Raw genomic sequence first — 19,584 nt, forward strand, 5'->3', positions numbered from 1 at the left:
CAAGAGAGGACCCAGCTTCCTTCGGGCTGCTGAGCTGGGGTGACAGGAGGAGTCCCCAGGGGCCACCATGCACCTTTAACATTTGTGAAAATGGACTGAGGGGTGAAAATAGTAGTAAGCAATTATAGGTGGCTAATTCCTTATATTAGGAGTGAGCTTCTATATCTGAGTAATTGGCAACGACAGACAGGGAGAAGGCTGAGGTACTCAACAACTTCTTTGCCTCCATCTGCACTGGTAGACGGGCTTCCCAAGCAGTCAGGCATTGGGACAGGTTGCCCAGGGAGGTGGTGGAGTCACCGTCCTTGGGGGCGTTCAAGGAAAGGTTGGACGTGGTGCTTAGGGACATGGTTTAGTGGTGACATCGGTGGTAGGCAGGTGGTTAGACCAGATGATCTTGGAGATCCTTAATGATTCTATGATTGTTTGGTTCTATGATTACATGAATAAAAAAAAGTTAAATGAAGATCATAAATTATAGCTTCTGTATGTGCCCGTATCAAATCTTGGTAAATGTGACTTCTTAAAGGAAATCATATTGGAGTCCTGACTCGCACGCCTTTACTGGGCTCTAGGTTAGCTAGTAATTCTTGAGCCTCTGCTCTCATCTATAGAAAATGGATTCTTGGAGGTTCTTGCAGAAAAGGTAAAACATTCAGTGTACCGAAAGAAATGATGTTTTAGTGGGTGGGAAGCATGAAAGCCAGTGCCTCGTCGAGGAATTCGGAGTAGTCTCAAGTTCATCTACAAGAACAGATTTTCTCAACGCGCTCTATATATTTTATCGAAGTCTGAGGCTGTGCGTGCTTCTCTTGGAAGCCGTGCAGGCGGAGTCTTGTGTGAAGCTTGGCCCGTGGCTGGCGGTGGGGCTGCGGGCCGGGCTCTGCTCCCTGCGCTGCCCCCGGCGGCCTCAGGGGCCGCAGCCCGGCCGCTCGCCGTGGTGCTGAAGGGGAGCGAGGCTGCGGCCGGCTGCTCTCCGCGGTGCTGAGCGGGAGCCGGGGCAGCGTGGTGAGCCGTGCCTCTGAGTAGGAAATTATTTCCCAGAGTGTATGAGCCTTGCCGCTTCGTACTGACTTCCCAAAAGAACGACAGGAGGACGAAGAAGTGGGACTGGAAACATCACTGGTATTTTTCAGGAAGCTCTGTCGGTTAGCATATTGAGATATGCTAGGGAGTGTTTAAGTCAGCAGCAGCAGGATTTTATTCATATTGGCAAAATTCTGAAAAACGGGTTCAGGTTTGATTGCCTAAAGCTAACTTTGGGAATACACCACACAAAACTTGATGATTTCTTTTGGGATTTATACTTAAAGTCTGTTCTGAAAGAATTGCATTCTTACCTTTTAAAGGATTTCAGAAAGTTGGAAACCAAGTTGTCTTGTCATCAAATTCATTAAAGGAATGTGTGCTATTTCTGAAAGTTGCATAAGTCTGTTAGATTCAAAAGCCCTCATTGCTCTCAGAAGATGAGGAAATTGCATCTTGAGATTATATAAAGCTTTAAAACAGTTATTTTGATGATTAATGAAAAAAAAGTGGTATAAGTCTGTAATATGTCTACTTTTTCACCCTGTTTCTTCAGTTAGGTGTTGTTACTCTTTGTTTTGAGAAGATTTGAACTTAATAATATCACTCTGCTGAGAGAAAACTCTGCTGTGTGGGTTGTTTGCCAAGGGCAAACTAACATTATCTCTTGAATGCCAAGTCAGTTGCTCAGCTCTGAGAACTTCCCCGTGCATTGCTTTGGAGTCCAAATACCCACAAACAGATGCAATATAGACATACTAGCTTAATTTTCTCTGGGGCTTTCTGTGCTTGAAAGTCCCAAATCAAATATTAATTAATTAAGTCTGTAAGACAATGCAGCTCAGTGACTAAAGCAGAACTTGGAGTAGTCCTTTGGCCTGTCCTGTTTTCCTTGAAGTGATTTAAGGTCTAATCATATAGCAGATGTGTCAACTGTATTCTGATTTGATGATTAGAGGGCAAATGGGTTTCTTACTCACCAGGAGGCAAATTGTGGAATTTGTACATCTGTCACTAAATCTTTGTTGTTGTTGTTGTTGTTGCGGTCTGCTTCTCAAGATTTAACTGTCTTAGCAAATTGCCTGAAGCTAATTGTGCTACAGATTTGTAACGGTTGTTTCTGACATAACTTGCTTGGTAGAGGTTAACGTTCCAGAACCAGAAAGGGATTGTGATTGGGTGCTGTTGGCAATACTGCCATGCCTTGCCCAGCCCAAGGGCATTGAGATGCATTTGCAAATATCTGCTAAACTGGTCTGTAACAGGAGAAAACAGTTGACTCCAGTTGCACGCAAAATGGATACCTAAGTTAATCCTGCTTATTAGATGGCTGTGAAAGACTATTTTTGCAATTCCACCTTTATCATGGTGGAATTGTCAATTGTGTGTCCTTTCTGGTCAACTCTTTTATGTGTGCTTAGCTGTGAAAATAAGCATGCTTGAAAATGATCTGATTAGTTTGGCTTTCTAATTTGTGTTCAATTTACTGCATGCCAACTTGGGGGTTAACACATAGCTGATCTTTCTTGTACTCTTGTGTTTAACTTCATAAATGGTGAGTTACCTGCTCTCTAAGAGTGCCAGGAGGCTGTAGCAGATGTCAACACAGATTAATCTCCTGGCAGTTACACCTTCATGTAATTTGTACCTTCCTTGCGCTTCCTTTCTGAAGAAAGCTACATTGATTTCAAACAGAAAACATGTAGTACAGTAGATTGCTTAGCTTTTTTTTTTAGCTTAATTTTCTCTATTCTTAGGCAACTGGAAAAGGGAGGAAGCTGCAGCCCTTGCAATTTCACTTCTCAATGTGTCATGTATAGGATTTTGGGAAAGGGTATGGCTTAGAAGGCATATTAGGGCCATGAAGATGAAGAAAGACTGAGAGAGCTGGGTCTGTTCAGCCTACAGAAGAGAAGGCTCTGGGGTGGCCTCATTGCAGCTTTTCAGTTCTTAAAGGGGGGTTTATAAAGAAGATGCAGAACAACTTTTGCTTAGTCAGATAATGCCAGGACAAGGGGAAATGGTTTTAAACTAAAAGAAGGTAGGTTTAGATTAGAGGTTATGGGGAAATTCTTCACCCAGAGGAATGGGCGAGGCCCTGGCACAGGTTGCCCAGAGAAGCTGTGGATGCCCCATCCCTGGAGGTGTTCAAGGCCAGGCTGGATGGGGCTTTGAGCAACCTGATCTGGTGGGAGGTGTCCCTGCCCATGGCAGGGGTTGGGACTGGATGGTCTTTAAGGCACCTTCCAACCCAAGCTGTTCTATGGTCCTATATGGCATCAGTTAATTTCACCAAGCTATATTATACAGACTTTCTAACCTTTAAACTGTAAGTAGAAAGCAACAGAAGTTCTCTTTAAATATATATTAGATTTAGTGAGAAGACCTGCCAAAAACCAAAACAAATTGGAAAGCTAGGTATCAAAGTTTTTCCTCCTTATTAGAACCTTTCCTGACTGTGTTAGGAGAAAAAGTGCATTAATTGCTGGAGATACTTGTGCTTAATGTTTTTAAAAGTGCTATTAATAACATCCGTGTATTGTTTACTTAATTATTTGGTAGCTGTTTGAAACTGAACTTTGAAAAAGTATTAAACAAACAAATTTATTGTCTGCTGCTAAATGTTTTACTCTGCAAAGCAAATCTATTCTGCATTGTTTCTTAGCAGTTGAGACATTGTTCATAATTCTGCAGAAGAGCGGGTGTTTTAGAATTTGCATCGTACTATGAATAATCTTTGAAAGTGCTTCAGAATAATTCCTTGATATTCTATGAAGGTGACCTTTATATGTGGTTTATTTGATCATTCTCAAGTCTTCTGTTAGCCAATGGTGTATTTTGCAATATACTACCAATTTAGTGTGCTTCTCATTTCCTCTTTCATATAAAAATGGAGAGTTTTACAGTAGTAGTCAGAACTGGGCATTTTCATTTGAGAGACTAAATATATATAAACCGACATGTGCATGATACAGACCTGTACATGCCTCAAGGCACAAGGCCTTAAGCTAATTATTTAATGTGAAGTTGCACGCAAGTATTTAGCTTAAAAAAAAAATGGTTGCAAGCGTATTTATGGGTGTGTCCTAAGATTTCCAATATTCTCTCAACTCCTTCATTTTATATATGTATTTATGTGTGTGTGTGTATGCTGACGAAAGATTTCTTGGGTTTCCTTTAATCACCCTTCTTTATTATGCCAGCTATTAAAGATTTTCTTTGCTTCCTAGGATAGTTCTTGGTGCCCAAAACTCGAAGCCTTGATGAAAAACCTTATTTAACTTGACCTGTCAGGTGCTAGGGATATTTACGGGAGGTGAGAAACTCTGAACAGATCTACTTTTGTATGATGAATTGCTGAAACAAAAGGAGTTAATGCCTTCCATTTGATGTTGAATGAAATACTGTAAAAGCACAAATCCAGATAATCATTACAATTTAAGTACTCTTAATCATTTAACAGCTCTGAATCATGTTGCATTCCAGATGCCAAACAAAAGCATTAGTAAAAATCTTTATTGCAGATGCATAGGACAGCTTTTTAAGAACATTAACTAGTGTAGCTCTTGAGAAAACTATATCACTGATAGAGTTTAGATCCAATTAGGTAACCACCGTCAGAAAATACAGATGTTGGACTGGTGACTTAATATTTGGGTTGAGCAGCCATGGGATTCCCCTTACTATATTCAATAGGAAGAATGGAAAAGAGATTGTTTTGGACAAAACAACATAGCCGTAAGCTGCCACCAGGATATCAGTTTTCCTGTAGGTCTTTAATGGAGATACTACAATTTTCCTACTTAAGTATGCACTTAGTGACATTATTCAGTTGTCAGATGACCTGGGGTAGAGGGAACTGCAAAAACTTGAAGCACTTTGATAGATATACACTCTCTAGATAGATTAGAGACTTAAAAAAAATAAATTGTATTCAGAGCCATATTTTTTGCAGGATTGCTTTTAGAAAATTTAACACTAAGTGCGTCTTCACTGCTGTTTGTTGTGTGCCAGTTTGGTTTTTCCAGCTGAGTGCTAGACAAATAAACATTGAGATAGCATGAAGACTGCCTGAAATGCTGGGCTCAAAGGGTTGTGGTCATTAACATGTGCCTGGAGATGTTGAGGTGTCTCTATCCTTAGAGATATTCAAAACACACTTCAAAAGGGCCCTGCGTGACCTTTTTAAGCTGACCCTCCTTTGAGCGGGGTGGTTGGACCAGATGACCTCCAGAGGGGCCTTCCAGCCTCAGCTATTCTGTGATTCTGGGCATATGTTGTTTCTGTAATAGTTAATAAAAATTATGTGTTGAACATTTAAGTCGTTGCTGTGAAATGACAACAATAATAGCCAGTATTGTGCAAATACTGAGAGGTAGCTTTGAAATGTGTTTTTCACTGTACCATAGAGCCCTGTAGGTTGCTGGAAAGTTTACCACTGGGACATTGCAAACTTGTCCTAGATATTATTCTCAAAGTTCAGCCTGAGGTGAAACTTGGACTGACAAGTGGTGTGATTTGAGCAAAAGTGACCATGGCAGCTTCGTTCCTTATTATTTATTTATTTTTAAGGTTTTAGGAGAAAAACGGTGAAAAGGAGTGGAAGCTTATTGATCAGCTCTTGGTTTGAACATTGATTTTTGTTTGTTTGTTAAAATCTTGGTAACTTTTCCAGAGAAAGGAAAAGAAATTACTTCAAGGTAGTATGGAATGTCTGGGTAAGTGGCTCAAATTATTCTACAGTTTCATGAATGAAGTTGGGATTTCCTCTTTGCATTCTGAGAAATCAGCATTTACCATTAAACTTTCAGAGGTCTGTTGTAGTCAAGGCTTCCATAAATTGAGAAAATGCTGTAGCTGAAAATACTGAGTTGGAAGTCCTGCAGTGTGTGCTTTTTGCTCTGATATTTTTTCCTGAATAGCCATTTAGACCACTGAATTCCATTCCTTCCACATTTGTGTAAGAGAGCTTTCTTTATCAATTAAGCAAGTAAGTGGTTTAGGACTCTAGTTTGATTTACAGGTATCATCTGAGTTGAAAAATAAGAACTAATTTCCAAGGAGGAATTAAGTTTTTTCTCACTCTGACTAAGCATTCTAACTTTTGAAACTTTTTTAAAAACTTTTTTTTAAATCTTTCATAAGTCCTTCTGCAGTGTGTACTTGATGACATACTAAAATATGTCATTGTGAAAATGCAAATTTAAATTTTGTTCTGACATCAAAAATATTAAACTTTTTATTCTGACTTACTCTGCAAGTTGGTTTTATACTTTACAGATTAAAACAACTCCATACACACTTAAACAAAGTGTCTTTTAATCGTGCAGGAAATACACTGCCTAGAAATAGCTGTAGTTGAGAACAGTGTAATACGAATGTACAGAACTGGATTGCTGCATAGTGTGGACTTGCATTACTCTCTTAGAGCCAGCAACACAAGGCTAGAACAGCTGAGCATTTCTCTCGGCAATAGATGTCATGTAGTAGATGTCATGACATGGCAGGTCATGCAAAGCAGTAGCAGCGATGCACGTATCCATCTCTCTTGTAATGGGGAAGTCGTCGTGTCTATTTTGATTTATAGTAAAGAAGTGCACTTCACTTGTATCCGAATGCTTCTCATCTTTACGTCAGGGTCTTCAAGTCTACTTTTTCTCCTGGAAGTGGTGTTTTGGTTCAAGATTCTGCAGATCATTTTTGGATGTTTTACTCCTGAAAATCAGTCCACTAGAATCTGGCCAGCAGGCACGCCATCTGCAGCTTTCTTTAACATGCATCTTATACACTACTTCCAGTCAGTGGCTAATGTTAATCAACTGAATATTCAACCACTCTCACGGGACTATACTGGTATCTTCAAATAGCTCTTGCCATTTCATCTGTATTTCTGTTTGTGTGACATCACATCTGCTTGCCTTGCTTAGCTGCTAGTGAACATTGTATGTCCCCTGACTTATCAAGACTTCTCTTTTAAAAGAAAATTAAGTGTAAATGTTTCACAGTAAATGTGCAAGTGAACCCCTCCCCATAATTTGTTTTCATTCAAAGGTTGAATGTTAGGTAGAAGTGGAAATCTGTTGATGTGTTCTGCTTGGAAATAAATTATGCTGAACTTCATGTCACCATCCTCTAAACAATTCCTTTTACACAGAAGGCATTCGAGATTACTACAGCAACAAACATTCCCAAGTAAAAATAAGTTGGTATTTGTTTTCAGAGTTTCTAAGGGAAATAAGTAATGAATTTTAATTAGGCATAAATTTGGTTAATGTACAAAGACTGTACTGAACAGCTCAAGGGTGTTTTACAGTAAATTTTCTTGTAGCAGTACACTTCAAGGATGGGGGGAAATGTCAAGTTCTTGCCCTACTTGGATTTTAGTGCAAAGGAATACTGGTACAGTACTTTGACTGGCTGTTTTGGACAGATGCTGTTGGAGGGGGACACTGCTTTTACAGCTCCAGACCAGAAATTTGTCTAATAAAGACGAACTTTTTCAAGATTTGGACTGGTTATCTTATGTCTTTTGTCTTTACTTGACATTTCATTGGTCATAATACATACGTTTTAAGTACTTAAATGTAGCATACCTACTTGTGAACAGACAGGAAGAAAAGGGGGAAATGTAACAAAGTGTGTGATTGTTCTGGACTGTAGTAGATGTTACTACATAAAATTAATTCCTGGAAGATCTTCTGATGTCTCTTGTCAATGTTTACTTAGTTTTCTGTTTGTATTCCGCTGTATCTGTGGGGTGTGACTTGCCCCTAGAAAAGCTTTGTTAATGTTTCCCAGTATATTTTACTACTTCCTGTGTGAAGCAGCTCAATTCTTGTTTATCCACTGCTAGAAGGGGTAGGTTAGGCTCATTGGTTTGTGTGTTCCAAGACATTAATAAGTTATGCATGAGCAATTCCTTGTTGGCACTGTAGTTTTTTTTGCAGCTCATGAAAAAGAGATGTAGCACAGACCAAGTCTTCGGGTGTCTCTAGAGTCTCTGGTGGTTCAGGCCACAAGGATCCACCTGTGAAGTCCAAAATGAAGGTTTACCAGAGATGTAAGGTTCATCTTTGCATGTTTTTCTAATAGGTATGAGTTCCTGTTTCCATGCAAACCTGAAGAAAATGAACCACAGTCATTTTTGGTGATTTTTTTTTTTTTTTTTTTTGTGCTACAAAATATATTTGGCACCTAATACTAGAGTTAAGGTGAGATACCCATTTTTAATTGGAAAAGCATTCATTCCATCACGATGGAATTGCTGGCAGGAACAGATGACCCAAGTGCAGCTGAATATGCAAGAGTATAACATCTGGTTTGGAGCCAAAAATGATTCTCAGCCAAGTAGTCAAACTTCATCTTTCAGCCAAAGTGTTGAATGCTGTTGTCTGTATTCCATGTGGTGCAAGATGCCAACGCAGCAAAAGACTTGCTGAACGAAGTACACGAAGTACAACTAAACATGCCGGCGCCGAGTCCTTGGTATAAAAAAGTCATTACTGTTTTTGTCACCAATTCTGTTGGAGTTCTTCAGACCAAAACACATAGTGTTTCATTGGATTCTTATTAGGTATGTTATTGTTTTGTATAAAAAGTATTAAGACTTCTAGCTGATAGTCCCACAGTATTCTTGGAGACAGTTTGGTCTGTACTTCTGGAATACCATACTAACTGAAAATACAGTCTACTTTTTTTCATGCCATCTGATAAGGACTGCAGTGTGTATGATGCGTTTAGAGTGGAGCTGGGGAAAACATGAGCAATTTATACTTCTTGGTAATATGCAGTTATACTAGTGTATTTTAAAATTTTAATTTTAAAACTATAATTTTAAAACTATAATTTAAAAATATAACAAGCATGCTTAGGAAATGGCTCATCCTTTGGTTCATAAATGAAGACTACAAAACTTGGCTTATCTGTGCTCCTCCATTTTTTGCAACCTTTCTACCTCTGAATTTTCGGAAACTTAGCATTTTACTTTTTTATTTGAATGCCATACACCTTGTTAACCTTAGCTGCAGTTCTTTTCTTCTATTTCACAGATACTGGATAGCAGGAGTTTTAATAGTCTACTGAAGAAATGAGGAATATAGCAGTTAGTGTGCAAATGGTCCAAGTTCTGTGGCAGGAGATGAAGAAAATCTCACGCTGTATGGTAGATTTGTCAGAATTTAAGGCCATCCATTGTATGGTAAACCTTCAAACTTGAGTGGCTGATGAGGGAGAAATAAAGAGGTGACCTTCTGAAGAGACAAGTAAGGGCTCTGCTTTGTGCTGTAAGAGTCTGAGGTCCTGTGGAGAAGTTGTGTATGGTAACTGTAAGCACAGTGAAGATAATAATTAGGAGTTGGAAGAAAGCTTACTCCTGTTAATGGGTGGCACTTCAAAGTTTATGTGCTTAGATTTATACAAAGAGGCAGATTCTACCTGTTAAGAAGACCTAATGTCTTTCACATTCATGTCAGGTGCGCTTTGCCATGTGTGCCTCAAGGCTGTGGTCATAAGGCAGGTGCAAGGTGAAGCCCAGGACATAAGTCAGTAAATCAGGACAAGGTCCAGACCAGGGCCCTTGCACCTGTGTGGTGCATGTGCACACGTGGTACTTGCTTTTGTGACTGGTTGGACAAATGATGTGTCTTGACTCTCCAGTAATGGAGAAATTTGACTGTATGGTGGTGATAGGAGAGAGAGGAGAGCTTTGCACTCAGAAGTTCCTGCTGGGATCACCAAAACCACTGAGAATATGAAAGGTTGAAAACCCTTGGGTGCCAGGCATTAAAACAATAATTATGATTCTGTTAATGGAATTGCATGTCACTTAGTGTCATTTTTTTTGCAATGTATTAGAGGAAATTTTTGAGTCTCTGAGCTACAAAGCTCATTTGCACTAGGAAACCTATTTTTTCTAGGGAAATCCAAAAGACTACCTGCTGCCTACAGAGATATTAGCAATGTTAATCACAGTCACCAAAAGCATGGCAGAGCCATTTTTCCTCTTTCACTAACTAACATTTACATAGGTTAGAAAAAAATGAATTTGAATAATGTTAGGTAATCTTTAAAAAAGTTGTTTCCCTGCTGTATAAAGTTGAGTGAGGTAGCTTAGGTATTTTTCCCCTTTGTATTTGATGTTTCAGAACTTACTTTTTGTATTCTATTAAAAACAAGAAATAAAGCCTGTGCCCTTTTAGTGATATGTCCCATCCCATCCCTACCTCCCCCCCATCCTCCCCTCAGTCCAGATGACTGTATGATAAGTTTGTGATTTTAGACAATAAAATGTAGAATATAATGCCTGGAGTCTTTTTTTTAAGAAACAGACACACACACACACAAAATGAAAAATATGATAACTGTCTTTGTTACCAGGACAAAAGCTTGACTTTGCCTTTTCGCTTGTGGAAACAGTTTTGATCTGTCTAACTTATATGAACCCTTGACTGCAGACCAGACGGCAGAAGCTCTGTAGTTGGTGCCTGGAGAGTGATTATGGGCCTTCTTTGTACGTCCCAGCTCTGAGTGCCCGTCAATGCATCCTCCTCTGTTGCCTGGTTAAATGCTAATAGAGGGCTGGTCTAGGTTCTGTCCTCACAAAGAAACCAAAGGGCACTTTTCTTCTAGATTCTCTGCCTCTTTTTTGTTGATTTTTTTTTTTTTTTTTGCGTCTCATTATTCATATTTAAGATGTATTAAATATTATAATCAGTCTTTTTTTTTCCCCCCCCGTTCAGATGTGTTTTATAGTTCTGTTGCCTCTAACATCTGGGAGGTGTGTGGGTTGTTGGATTCACGAGTACAAAATATTGTATTAAAATCCACTTACTACAGTGTAGAGAGTTTCTTCACTGATAGGTACATTTGCACCCACTTCTGTGTGTTGATGAGAATACTTGGTTTAAAACCAGAAAGACAAACTACCATGTTGGGGGGCAATTGAAACATCCCATAGGATATACCCGGTTACTGTAAAACTTGCACTGAATGTTAGGTAGTTTTGCTGGCTTCACAACCTTTTTGAGCTGCATCTCTTCCTGGGCTCCCCAAACTGTTGGCTGCTTTGCCAGCTACCCTTCCGTTCATCTGACTTGCAAACGGAGGAGTTGGCAAGCTCACATAGCGAGGGACCTCAGACCTTAGGAGACTTTGTGCAGGTTGTCTCCCAGATAAGCTGTCAAAAAAAACCACTTCTATCCGAGCAACCCGCAGGCCTTTAAACCACAGCAATCAATGTTGGCATTTGAGGTTTGTTTAAAATAAAATATTTAAGAACAGTCAGCATTTGGAAAGAAGGAATTTGAGTTTTAGACTTCATTACAACATGAAAGGAAATTGGAACTTACACTGTCTTGTGTGTGTTTGTTTTCTGACAGAAAACTTCTGTTCACATTTCTTTCTAGGCAATGCTTTTAATTCTTTTAAATAAATGTTTTGTTTTTCAGATGTTGAATGTGTTTTTTTTTTTTCACCCAGTAGTGTTTACAGCAACAGCATGCTTATAAAGGCAAAACTTTGATCAGGAAGATTATAGGTTAAAAAGCATAAAAGCCCATTCTACAAAATGTGTAAAATTGTAATTACTAATACAGAGTTTATGCAGTCAAATTGATAAGACTGTTTGGTGACTTACTTGTATCAGGAAAACGAGCCAGATTGTCAAAGTAGCAAAGTATCTAAGCTGTTTTTTGTTTTATTTTATTTTTTGTTAGGATGCCAGAATGCCTTGTCACAGTATATTGCTATTTAATACCTGCAGGTAATATATGCATTGAACACTAAAAATGATGAACACGAAGCTGCCATCCAAGCCCTTAAGGATGCCCATGAAGAAGAAATTCAGCAAATTCTTGCAGAGACCAGAGAGAAGATCTTGCAGTATAAAAGTAAAGTTGCAGAAGAAATGGATCTTAAGAGAAAGATCCAGGTTTTGGAAGAGTCACTGGAAGATCATAAAAAGATGAAACATCAGGCTTTGACAGAATTTGAAGCATATAAGGGTAGAGTTGAGGATATGCAGCTTTGTGCAGAAGCCCAGCATGTCCAACGTGTAGTGACCATGTCAAGAGAAGTAGAAGAGATTAGAAAGAAATTTGAGGAAAGGCTACGAAGTTTCATACAGTTGCAAGTGCAGTATGAGAAGGACAAGCGTACAGCTCTGGAAGACTTGAGAGCTGCACATAGGCTTGAGATTCAAGAACTTCTGAAGACTCAACAGAATCAGAATGCTACCTTGAGTAAGGGGCAAGAAAAGCTAGAGGAATTGCACAGACTGGAGCTGGAAGACTTGAACAATAAAGTTGAGGAGTTAAGACTGGAAAGAAAAAAACTCATTGAGGATTACGAAGGCAAACTCAGCAAAGCACAGTCCTTCTATGAACATGAACTTGATTCTTTGAAAAGATCTCAGCTTTTTACAGCTGAAAGTCTGCATGCTTGCAAAGAGAAAGAGGTGGAGCTAAGAAAAGAATTTCAAAACCAAGAAAGTATTTTACGGAAGAACCTGGGAAAACTTAAAACTGAGTTGCAAATGGTCCAGGATGAAGCTGCAAGTCTACGGGAAAAATGCCAAAAACTTCAAGTGGCTCTTAGTACAGCAGAAAACAATGTTCAGGTGAGGCCAGTAATACGTTGTTTCAAGGACTGATTTTTTTTCTTTTTGTTTTCTTATTTAGGCTGTCTTTGTGCCAGGAAGTTAGGTTGAGGTGCTTGGAACATGTAAAATGAATTTTCTGCTATTCATAATTGATTTTCATCCATTTCTAAATGTTATTTATTTATTTATATTATTTTATTTAATTTTCCCAGACTGGATTCATATTTGCTTATATTCCAGTAGAATCTAGAAGCCCAGGGGGTATTTTTAGTGTCTTTATACAGGGAAAGTGTCTTGCTTTTGGCTGGACATGACCGGAACTTGGTTGATCCAGCCATATTACCCAAAGTGCAGAAAGTACTCAACAGATTACTCAAAACTATTACCGCTTAGGAACACACACGTTCATGGAGCAGTGCTGAATCTTCACATCGGGTCTTCCCATAAATTCATCCCTACCTCCCAAAGCAAAAGTTTCAGAGTAGGAAGGAGGATGGTGGAGGATGGTAATGACTGAGATGTTATGCTGGTTAAATTGGAACACTTGCTAGAAAAGGTGAAAAAACATTTATCTGGGCTGCAGAAATGTATTGTACAAGAATGTCATAGAACGGTCAATATAAGTATAATGAATATTCTTTATTCAGTGCAGTTCACAGAATCACAGAATTTCTAGGTTGGAAGAGACCTCAAGATCATCGAGTCCAACCTCTAACCTAACACTAACAGTCCCCACTAAACCATATCCCTAAGCTCTACATCTAAACGTCTTTTAAAGACTTCCAGGGATGGTGACTCCACCACCTCCCTGGGCAGCCTGTTCCAGTGCCTCACAACCCTTTCAGTAAAGAAATTCTTCCTAACATCTAACCTAAAACTCCCCTGGCGCAACTTTAGCCCATTCCCCCTCATCCTGTCACCAGTCACGTGGGAGAACAGACCAACCCCCACCTCACTACAGCCTCCTTTAAGGTATCTGTAGAGAGCAATAAGGTCACCCCTGAGCCTCCTCTTCTCCAGGCTGAACAAGCCCAGCTCCCTCAGCCGCTCCTCGTAGGACTTGTTCTCCAGGCCCCTCACCAGCTTCGTCGCCCTTCTTTGGACCCGCTCAAGCACCTCGATGTCCTTCTTGTAGTGAGGGGCCCAAAACTGAACACAGTACTCGAGGTGCGGCCTCACCAGAGCCGAGTACAGGGGGACGATCACCTCCCTAGCCCTGCTGGTCACAGTGTTTCTGATACAAGCCAGGATGCCGTTGGCCTTCTTGGCCACCTGAGCACACTGCTGGCTCATATTCAGCCGACTGTCCACCATCACTCCCAGGTCCTTCTCTGCCTGGCAGCTCTAAGTTGTGCTTAAAGAGATCAATGATGACTACCTGGCCTAAAACATCCTGGGTATGGAGAACAGTAGGTTTGTGGGAGGCAAGGAAAAAAAACAAAAAACAAAAAGCAAAAAGCAAAAAACAACCAACTTTATGTATTTTAACTTTATCATAAAAAAGTCTCCAGGGATGTTTTTACTAGCAGTCTCTGAAATCTTGCATGTATTTTCAGTATTATTTAGATACAGAAGTTTTTGTTCAATACTAACCTTTCTTGTCCATAAAGAAGGACAAGACATCCCATAAATATAAAGACTGATTTTTTTGGGGGGTCATCAGAAAGGAAGGACAGGGTATGTTGGACATGAAGGAAAAAATTCTGTGAAATACTACTTGCATTTTGGTAACTGCGGAGGTCTGAGGCTACTGAAGATCAGTAATCTCTGTGAGGAAACTTAAGTATCTTGACTTTAGCAGTTTTAGTAACTCTCAAATTTCCAAGTACCTTAAATTTTAGTAATTCTGGAAGCATCCAGGATATCACTGGTTAAAGCTGAGATAGACTATTAGCTTTTTCCATTTATATCTAATTCCAGCCAATCTTATGCAATATTTTGCCGCTTTCTTGTGTAAAGGTACAGGCTATAGTGAAAGAAGACTACCTTCTTGATGTATCAGAAGATGAATACCAAATATCTCTTTCAGTTTCCCAAGGGATCTTCCAGAAGTCCATTTTCAACTCTGTTTAATTAAGGAAAATGAAAACTGCTGTGCATGTATAATGTATTCTTCAATTTGAAGAACTATGAGATACCTGAAAACAAGCATCTCAAATTGGTCCCTAAAATCTGTGGACCATATTGCCACTTTTATTTTTCATACACCTTTTTGAATGTTGTCACACTTCTCTTTATGCATCCTTGTTACGCCATATATACAGTATCTGTGGATCTTTTTTGGGAAAAGTAGAACAAAATGAGTATGGTGACAATATTGCAAGATTTCAGCTTTTGTTTGAATAAAACTTGCTTGCTAACAGGTCTTTTCTTTACATTTTCACCAAAAGCTCATTTAAATTTAAACATGATTCTATATAATAAGACGTTATACCATGCTTCCTCTAGGTTCTTCAAAAACAGCTAGACGATGTGAAGGAGGAGGAGATGTCATTGCTAAGCAAACACAAAGAAGTGGAAAGTGAGCTAGCAGCTGCTAGAGAACGCTTACAGCAACAGGCCACCGATCTCGTTCTCAAAGCCAGTATGTATGTTAGTAACATCGTTTGGAAATGAACTTCATTTATTAATTCTGGCCTTTCTTTTTTCTTTTATCCTTGTGCAGGCTGAGAGTGCCTAAACACTGTTTAATACCGTGCAGAGAAGATTGACAAGTTTTTTATAGACTGTTTTGATATTGCATACACTGTACTTAAAATTCTTTTTTATGTACTTTTATAAATTTTGTATTTGTATTCCATGTATGTATCTTGTAGGCCTTGAAATATGTTGCCTTTACTATACTCGTACTAAATGCTTGTGTCTTCTATTTCTTTGTTCTCTGTGTAACTATTGAAACATGCTTCCCGTTTCTTCATCCTTTTTCTGTTGCTCTGTGGTTTTGCTGAGACAGTGGTAATTTGCTTTACACCTACTTTCAGAAGATAAGCAGCTTTTTGGCTAATAAATTTGTTCGGGTTTTCTTTATAGCTGTTTTCTTGACTGCATTTTGGCCTAAGGAAAAGCATAGAAAATTGTTGGAGTTGGCTGTACCTGTGTGGATTTCGATTTCACCTCATTAATGTTGTGTCTCTGGTGAACTGTTTAGTGATGGGACATGGGCATGGACTTTAACCTGGTTAACTATGCTGCAGGAAGGTTAAAAATAAGTACCTGGCTTATCTTTAGTGTTACTCAACTAGACCAATCATAGAAATACCTGATTATTTTCCAGAAGTTAGCACAAGCCCCAGGGTGCATCCCAAGAGTCAGTTTGTATAAGATCACTTCCTTTTGAAGGCTGAGATGCTGCCAGACTAGACCAGTCAGCTTTAGGGACAGAAACTGTTTCCCAGCATTAACGTGCTAATACTGGAAGTGTGCTAGCACAGGTGGCCTAGTTACATGTGGCCTAGCCCTTGAATTGTGAATGTGGCCTGTATCGAGGCTTTATTTCTGACCCTCAAATAATGAGGTAGCTGTACAGAAGGACTGTGTGTGTCTGCTTAATGTCTAGGATAAGTGCATACACAAGCTAGCTAAGGTAGGGCTTGGAGTAGTCTAGGTGATATGTTTTGACAATATAGAGACAAACTGGGACATGATTGGATGTAAATAGATAAAACTAATAGGTTTCCTGGTAAGAGAATCTCAGATCACCAAGCCATTACCATGTGAGGAAACTGGATACCACCTTGTTTAGAAATGGTTTCTCTTCTTGGCCTACTGCTGTCTCCTTTGATTTTCAGCTCAAATGTGGAAGTCAAAAATCTTGCCCCAAAGAAACTGACTTCTTGTACTTAATTACCATATGAAGTATTTACTCATATTGTGATTTGAGAAAACTGCTAAGTCTATCATGGGAAATTAATGTGTCATTCTGTTTATCTTTAGAAATGGCTGAACTTCTGTAACTGTTGTGGTTTAACCTGGCAGGCAGCTAAACACTATGCAAGCTATTTGCTTGCTCCCCACCCACAGTGGAACGGTAGAGAGAATTGAAAAGGACAAGAGCTTGTGAGCTGAGATAAGGATGGTTTAATAATAAAGTGAGGAGGAAAAAAAAGGAGGAGGAAGGAGGAGGAGTAGAACAAGTGATGCACAATGCAATTGCTCACCACCTGCTGACTGATGCCCAGCACCTCCCCAGCCAACTCCCTCAGTTTTATTCTTCAGCATGACACCGTGTGGTAGAGCACATCCCTTTGGTCAGTTGAGTCAGCTGTGTAGGCTGGTGTCCCCTCCCCGCTCCTGGGGCACCCCCAGCCTCCTTGCTGTCAGGGCAGCACCAGGAGCAGGAAAGGCCTGACTCAGTGTAAGCACTGCTCGGCAACAACTAGAATATCTGTGTTCATCCAAAGTGCAGAACCATACCAGCCACTATGAAGAGAATTAACTCTACCTCAGCCCAAACCAGGACAGACATTAAAAGCAAGCCTCTGACCCACAGAGATTTAGCTCATGCCCTGCTATGGAGAGAATGAGTTCTGTTGCAGCTTTTAGTCATATCCTCATAGTAAAATGTAGTGTAATTTTATGCTTTACATAGCTTTAGCTGCTATACCTAGTATGGTGGTAAAATTATGAGTTTGATAACACTAACATCTTTACCATTAGACTTCAGTGTTCAGCTCTCTTTTGCCCTGCAATAAGCTACAGAAAAATGTGCAGCTTTAGGTGAGGTTCTCTTGAGTTTTTGAGACATACTGTGCATGTTCATACCCTTGCCTACCTCTACTTTCTCTTGGAGTCAATATGCAACTTTGAACCAGGAAAACTGAAACTAAAGGAGCCCAAGCACCAAGTCCTCAACAGCTGTGGGATGTTTTATGATAAAACTAAAAAGGGGTAAAATGGAAAGGGATGTAAACATTGCAGTAAAGATAATAGAGATTAACATGTAAGCTTCCACTAACTTCTTGAAATTGCCAGAGTATTAATTAATTTGTACTTCAATTACGGGAACAATGACACAAGGTTTTAAAGAGTTATGTTGTTTCTAGGTCATATTGGAATGCTTCAAGCTACCCAAATGACTCAAGAAGTTACAATCAGAGATTTGGAATCAGAAAAGTCTAGATTAAAGGAAAAACTATCCCAACTGGAAGAGGAAAGAAACTTACTACAAAGCAAAACACAGAGTCTGGATGAGCGACAAAGACAGCAGATTCTGGCCTTGGAGAAGGTTAGACTTCTTACTGGCTTTAGCTGAATAAAAGAATAAGACTTAGAATTGTAAGGGAAAAAAAAGTGAATGTATTTTCATATTTAAGTTTGGTAAGACTGGACTAGGACCTATATTAGCGTGTTCCAAGTGTACGTCATGTTTTAACATAGAACAACTAACGTAGGGTTTTAAGTGAGAGCAGAGGGAGATCAGATTAGATACTGCTCAGACTGCTTTGGACATCTTTTAAGCAATCTCATATAACTTACTGTGATATGCATAGATGCCTAGTATCAAAAGTGTTTTGGTAAAAAGAAAAGTGGAATGGTTAAATAATACTTTAAAAAAATAAAGTCTATGAAAAGGTGCTGCACGTGTTTGAAACCAATGAGACTTGATACCTGATGGCTGTTTCCCCAGATTAAATAGTGAAAAAGAAAAAAAAAAAGATTTTTAAATGGATATATTGTTTTGCATGGATATATTTAAACTAGTTTATGGTTACGTACTGGTTTAATCAATGCTTAGTGTTCACTCAATTTGCTTTGTATGAAAGTTAATTTTTGTTGATTTATGTCATCAGTAATGTTTTGTATTTTTTCATCTTACTGGAATGGTACTAGGATTTTGTCACCCTTGAATAGAAGTAAATTTTTTTTCTCTTCATCTTTTGTAGAAAGTAAATGAAGCAAGGGAGACACAACGTGAATATTATGAGAAGGAGCTGGTAAAACTGCAAGCAAGATTAGAAGGAGAGGCTGCACAATTGAAGGAAGCTCATTCAAAGACTTTAGAAGAATTGACCTGGAAACACCATACTGCAATCGAGGCTGCACACAGTAATGCTAATAAAGATAAGAAAAAACTGCAGATGGTAGGTTTGTTTTTTTCTGAATAATCAAACATATTCCAAAAAAACACAAATATTATAATTTTAGGCTTGTACTGCATGGTTTTGTTGAATGGCAAGTCTTATTTGGAGCTACCTGCAGATTTGCTGGGCCTTTCTGAAGAAACTACTCAGCCTTTATTATAAAGTAACACATGCCTTACAAAAACAAATAATCTTATTTTTCTGCATACAGAAGAAAAATTCTCAGCTCAAAACATCTTTCTTTGTGATGAAGACTACCACTTTTAAGTGTAGTAGGTGTGTTTTTCCAGTTTTGTGATCCATATGCAGAATGGTTGGAATATCACTCAAGATTAGTTTTTCTGAAGGAAGCTAAAAGTTATTTACAATTCAACATGAACAGTCCATAAATTCAAAAAGATAATATATTAGTACTTTATGGATGCTCAGAAGACAACATCTGTACCTAACGTATAAAATCATGCTAGTTGTATGTAGACTATTAATTTACCTTTGACTAGAATACTGAAACTTAAAGGCTCTTCACTTTCACAGAATTCACCTTTTGGGATGAGAGGACAAATTTTGACGTATTATTTCGTAGTCTGGTTGTATATATGTTATACACAAGTTCTGCTGTATAAAAAAGATATGGGATAAATGTTAATCATTGAATGTAAAGGCTTTGTTGTGCTCTTCTGGTCCACAAGAAATATAACACGAAACACAGGTGTAGGCAGTGGTGTGGGTCTTGGACTTTTTTTTTCCCCAAATTATTATACTAATGTGTTGCTTCTTAAACTTATTTTGAATAAATCACAGAGATTTCTTCTGTCTCTCTCGGTAATGGAAGTAGTTCTCTGAGAAATATATGCATCTGATCTTTCATGATTACTTTGTTTG

At 38.9% G+C, this 19,584-nt stretch overlaps 1 protein-coding gene across 10 annotated transcripts in view; it reads left to right on the plus strand.

The window, feature by feature from the left end:
• Positions 1–19,584, plus strand: part of FAM184A (family with sequence similarity 184 member A) — a 74,420-nt gene that overhangs the window by 10,383 nt on the left and 44,453 nt on the right. For all 10 annotated transcript variants that reach the window (XM_072036067.1, XM_072036072.1, XM_072036070.1 and 7 more), the window contains exons 2-5: positions 11,786–12,640; positions 15,071–15,206; positions 17,665–17,846; positions 18,505–18,702. In XM_072036067.1, coding sequence (XP_071892168.1) covers positions 11,786–12,640; positions 15,071–15,206; positions 17,665–17,846; positions 18,505–18,702 — 1,371 coding nt within the window. The remainder of the gene's footprint in view (positions 1–11,785; positions 12,641–15,070; positions 15,207–17,664; positions 17,847–18,504; positions 18,703–19,584) is intronic.

Source organism: Anas platyrhynchos, chromosome 3, assembly GCF_047663525.1.
Source record: "Anas platyrhynchos isolate ZD024472 breed Pekin duck chromosome 3, IASCAAS_PekinDuck_T2T, whole genome shotgun sequence".
NCBI lineage: Eukaryota > Metazoa > Chordata > Aves > Anseriformes > Anatidae > Anas > Anas platyrhynchos.